Below are 5,583 nucleotides of genomic sequence, written 5' to 3' on the forward strand. Positions count from 1 at the left end.
GACCCGAAAAAAAACCCCACAGTGGTACCCCTTTCGTTTTTTTGGGGGGTGGCGAAAAATTAAGTTTCTCCAATCTTCTCAAAACTTTGGATTCTGATAGAGGGCCATGAGACTTAGACCTGAGTGCAACAATGGAGGCTCTAGACCCTTCCAGAGCTGAGATATCGAAACTCAAAATTTCGACCAGAAAAAAAAACGACAGTGTTACCCCTTTCGTTTTGTTTTTTTTCAGGCGAAAAAATTAAGTTTCTCCAATCTTCTCAAAACTCTGGATTCTGATAGAGGGCCGTGAGCTCTTTTTGACCTTGGAGGCATGCGAACCTATTGCATGTGTTTAAAATTTCATTAGGGTGACTTGTAAATGACTAAAGAAGTACTTTTTTATGTGAACATTTCTATTAAGATACTATTATGCGTATATAACTTGTTGTAAAATTTCACATAGACTGACCTCACATCCCACAGCGCTCGGTCTTGATAACTCGCTCTCAAATACGTTATTAATTTGATGTGTTTTGCACATTTGTAGCATGCAGTTTAACACCAGAGAGAATCGAGGGGCCCGTCTGCTCATCATAAATTACACATGCACTGAATTCATTACTCTGTGTACTGTTTTGTCTTGTGCCCCTGAGCATTTTTCATCACAGACACGCAGCGATTCCAAGCCGGTGCCACAGAGGGTCATTGTGTCTCTGCCAGCCTCTCACAGAAGCCCCATCCAACTTCTCACCTGCAGCATTATGCTCTGTGGATCTCACTCAAGGGTAATTGGGACCTCGCATTCTGGGACCAGCTCTGCCTTTGTTCCTCTCGTCGGATGCACTGACCCGGATGTGTGAGGTCGCAGTCATGTTAATTGGTGCGGGGTGTTGCAGCTGCATGATTCTCCGTGTTTTTCCATGAGTCTGTGTGTGTGGAAATTGCTCATCGGAGTGAATAAATCTGTTTCCAAAGGACAGCAAAACACTATAAGATACAAACACATGCTGATTTAACACATTTAAAAAATATTTATGAGCAATTACTTTTTGATAGCGGCATCTATGTTGAGTGAAAGGTTTCTCCATCATCCTCTTGGAGTGTAAAACGCAGACATTCAGGCCGTTCGAGGGCTCCCCCACCTGTCCATCTGTCATTACTCTCAGTGAATCTGCAGTCTGCCGGCTCTGTTCCGGACAGGAATAGAACAGCTGTCCCGGCGGACTCTGACCGGTCCCGCAGCACCTGTTCTGACCTCAAGGACAGTTGTCTCTCCATTTGTTTTGTTTCTTTGCTCTGGCAAGGTGTCCTTGGCTCGTAGCTGCTCTGCAATACAGTAAGAACATAATGATTTTTATGGCCAATATGATCTGCGTAATGTGTTTTCTCATATGCACATGCCATGCCATGGAAACTCTTCAGATATTTACCTTATTCAACACTTAATGGGATTCCTAACCCATTTTATTTCTATATAATGTCATATATTTCTATTTACAGGAAATTCAACATCTGCATATGGAAATGAAATTGCATAGCAATGCCCTGGCAACCACAGGCACACCATTGTAGTGATTTTGTAGTGAAGTAAACACACCCGGCTGATTTTTTTTTCCACAATTTTATTATCACTATTTATGTCACTACTGGAACTTCACCAGCCATTTTACAGTAATATAATTTGAACTGTGCAGTTATGCATCGTATGGATATTAACATCGATGCATGGTAATCGATGCATGGTAAAAATAAAACAACAAAAACATGTAAATATCAGGGAATTTCGAAAGTGTAAATTCCAAGCCTGGAAAGGTAATCTTAAAATCTCGTGCAGTACATGCACTTTTAATGAAGTTTATGGATAGGTTATAGTACCAAGTTATCACCCAGTTAGTTTAATTATTACATACATACTAACATGCAAAACTGTGAAATAAAGTGCTTCTGAAATAGCTATAGTAATTTTTAGAAGAAAAACAAATCTAAAGAAGTTATTTTTCTAGATTTTGTATATTTTGTCCTAACTTCTACGTATAAAATGGAATAATTTGTCAAATCAATAATTTGTGTTTGATGATAATTCATTATATTATTAAATAATGATTATTAAAAACAAAACACACTACAATTTGAAAGTTTGGGGCATAGAAGTTTTTTTGTAAGTAATTAATACTTTTATTCAGCAAGGATGCATTAAATTGATCAAAAGTGAGAGTAAAGACTTTTATAAAGTTACAAAAGATTCCTATTTCAATTTTTTGATATTTCAATTTTTGAAATTTTTCAAAATTCAATTTTTTTTTATCAATTTTATTTTGATAATAATAAGAAATGTTTCTATGGTTTCTGAAGGATCACGTGACACTGACGAGTGAAGACTAGAAAATTCAGTTTCGATATCATAGGAATAAACTACAAGTTATTTTAATTTGTAATAAGATCCAAAAATATTACTGTTTTTATTTGTTACAATCTTATTTTAATTATTTTTATCAAATTAATGCAGCCTTGTAAGCATAAGAGAAAAAAGTTGCTTTTTAAAGTTGCTTTGTTTTGTTGATATTATTTAAACAGTACTATGAAAATAATTGAAAAATAAATAACCAATGACATTTTTTTAAATGTCATTTTTTGAATGAGGCAAAGGTCAGGTTATGTGCTTTCTACATCTAGTACATATACATTTCCTATAGGTTCAGATCTCCATTCACCCCAGTTTGACACCCTCCGCCTCACATTTGCCCCACTTCACAACACAATACTGTTGTTAATGGGACTCTTAAAAGTAATTCAGCTTTCATCTAGGAAAGTCGAGTTTGCACTGCCTAGCGTCGCTGTATCCCCTTGTGACATTTGCAACTGAATGCCAAACAGAGACAGGAATGGTATGTTCGACACTGACCCGTCCATGACCCCTGCGCCGTATTTTGCAGTCGCCCCGCTGGGCGTGTCGTGTTATGATACTTACAGCGTGTTGCGTATGAGCTTGTTACAGCGCTAGTTGCTGGTGTGCGCATACACTATTGTATAGTGTCAAGGAAATTCGAAGCGATGCATCTATCTGGATGGCGCACGCTTACACACCTAAAATAAGCGGCTACTGTTGATTTTCAGCTCTGCCGTTTTGCGTATGGCTGTCGAAGGTGTTAGCACAGAAAATGTGTGTACACAGGGGTGAATAGTGCAAGATGTGTGTATTAAGTGCTGGTGTGTCGGTCTCAGGGTTGGCTACCCCTCTTTGTAGCTCCCAGGGAGATCTGTGACCGACGCTCCTCAAGTTGAAGGTTCATCCTCAGTTCACAGGAAGGTTCACCCAGCGGTCAACAGGCTATTCTGTATAGCAGGGCACTCTCGCTCTTTCTCACTCCATCTCTCCCTCCCTCTCTGGCCCTTTTATCTCTATTTTCGAGCAGTAAGCAATCAGGCAACACTAAATAAATACTGTGCGTATTAAATGAATCTGCTTTGGGTGTTTTTTTTTTACCTTCATTGTCAAAATACCAATAACACAGCTTGTTTCAGGTGCTTTGTTCTGCTTGAGCTGAATGTTTGCTTCACGGATATTTAAATGTATTATTTTGAACATATTGGTCTGGCATTGCTGTGCAATTTTTACAGTCCCTTTGTTGCTGACAAAATGAATGACCTATTTCAAAGGCTTGACTTACAAACAATGAACTGATACGCTAGCACGTCAGCTGCAGCCCCTTTCTTCATTTTTTGAAACTCTTGATGCAATGAACAACAAATTAAAAAACGACATAAGCCCTTATTTCAAACTTGGAACTGAAACTAGGACACACACAACTGAGAAAATGTATTGGCTAAGAAATATTATACAAATTATTAATATTATTGCTGTTAATATTAAAAAATGTATAGTATTTTACTATTTATATACATATTAACATTGTTTGGACTAACATTCTTCTAAATATCTTCATTTGTGTTCTTACAGGTATGGAAAGACATGAGGACGAGTACTGTAGTGTAGATAATGATAGAACTTTCATAAACTATACATTTAATAGTGAATATACACTGACGTACCATAAAACCCTATCCTATCATAACACATGTGCAGAGGTGGTTTCATTCAGATTTCTTACTATTCAGATGACTATTCAATGCAAATAATCCCTTATGGCTAAGCAAAGATATAATCTCTGAAAATTTGTGAGTTGGGTGTGAGTTGGTGCTGATGAAATGTTAATTGATCTGAACTGCTGACACAAAGGCTGAAGGTTCTGTCTCAAACAAGTGTGAGCCAGCAACCAGAGGCTTATCACGATCACAGCACTGGCCTTTAACACAGCACTTAACCTCAGGCTGCTCGAGGGGAGTGTCTCTGCAATTAGTGCACTGCGGATTGCTTTGAATGTAGAGTATCTGCTAGATGTCAAGTGACAACAAGTACATATATATTATTACATTCATATATAATTCAAATGTTTTTCCAACTCTTGAGATGTGCTTTTCAAAGCTTAAGTACTTTTAACTGGTGTATTAAACGGCATGAAGATAAAGGCAGGGTAGGTGATTTGTTCTAGAAACATTTTTTGTAATGCTGGTTGAAAGTCTCTTCACATCTTGAGTCCTTAAAGGAGTAGTTCACTTTTAAAAAACGTTTGCTGATAATTTACTTATCCAAGATGTCCATGTCTTTCTTTCTTCAGTCGAAAAGAAATTAAGGTTTTTGATGAAAATATTCCAGGATTTTCTCCATATAATGGACTTCAATGGGAACCAAACGGTTCAAGGTCCAAAAGACAGTTTCAGTACAAACTGCAAACTGTTCAAAGGGCTTTAAACGATTCCAGACGATGAATAAGGGTCTTATCAAGCGAAACGATCGCTCATTAAAAAAAATAAAATAACAAATTTTAAGTTTTATAAGCTCAAATGCTCGCCTTGCTCTGTTCTGTGATGCGCGTTCGTGACTCTCCTGTTCGAACTCGTTCATCAAAATGAACAAATCTTGTTTCATGTCATTTGGTTCATTCAACGAACGAAATGAACGAATTGACTCGGAAAAAGATTTGTTCATTTTGATGAACAGGAGAGTCACGAACGTGCAAGTCTAGGCACCCCAACCCCATACACACTTTCCTTTGCATTCAGTAACTTTACCTGAACAAATCAGTGGTGTAACAATGATGAATAATCCCAAATAAAGAGACATGAATGTTGTAAAAAGTGCACAAATCAGATGCAAGGAAATTTCAGTAATGTTTTTTTGTTTTCACTCACAAAAAACAAGATCTAGTCTGTGCCAGAAAACTGCATGACATAATAAATATTTCTTAAGAAGCAAATCAGCATATTAAAACAATTTCTGATGGATCATGTGACGCATGAAGCGTCACAGGAATACATTACATTTTAAAATATATTTATTTAGAAAACAGTTATTTTTAGGGATGTCCTGGTCCAATCTCACCGGGATCGGGGCCGATTCAGTAAGGAATAACTCTAAAATCATTTATAGCATGGAAGTATTCGATTTCTTACACAGCAATTTATTAACTCTTTATCTGCCGTCAGACTATCTGTGATGTCTTTGCCATAACGCATGGGTTATGTCTTGCTTCGGACTTGACT

General features: G+C 37.3%; 1 protein-coding gene across 1 annotated transcript; it reads right to left on the reverse strand.

Annotated features, from left to right (window-relative positions):
* Nucleotides 1-275: 275 nt before the first annotated feature.
* LOC148977055 (uncharacterized) lies at nucleotides 276-1,351 on the reverse strand. Its single transcript, XM_089118183.1, is given in 2 exon segments — nucleotides 276-1,154; nucleotides 1,156-1,351. Coding segments are annotated over 2 exon segments (498 nt in total). The 5' UTR covers nucleotides 1,261-1,351; the 3' UTR covers nucleotides 276-761.
* Between the last annotated feature and the right edge of the window lie 4,232 nt (nucleotides 1,352-5,583).

This window comes from Pimephales promelas, chromosome 12, assembly GCF_988280905.1.
Source record: "Pimephales promelas chromosome 12, fPimPro1.hap1.1, whole genome shotgun sequence".
Classification (NCBI taxonomy): Eukaryota; Metazoa; Chordata; class Actinopteri; order Cypriniformes; family Leuciscidae; genus Pimephales; species Pimephales promelas.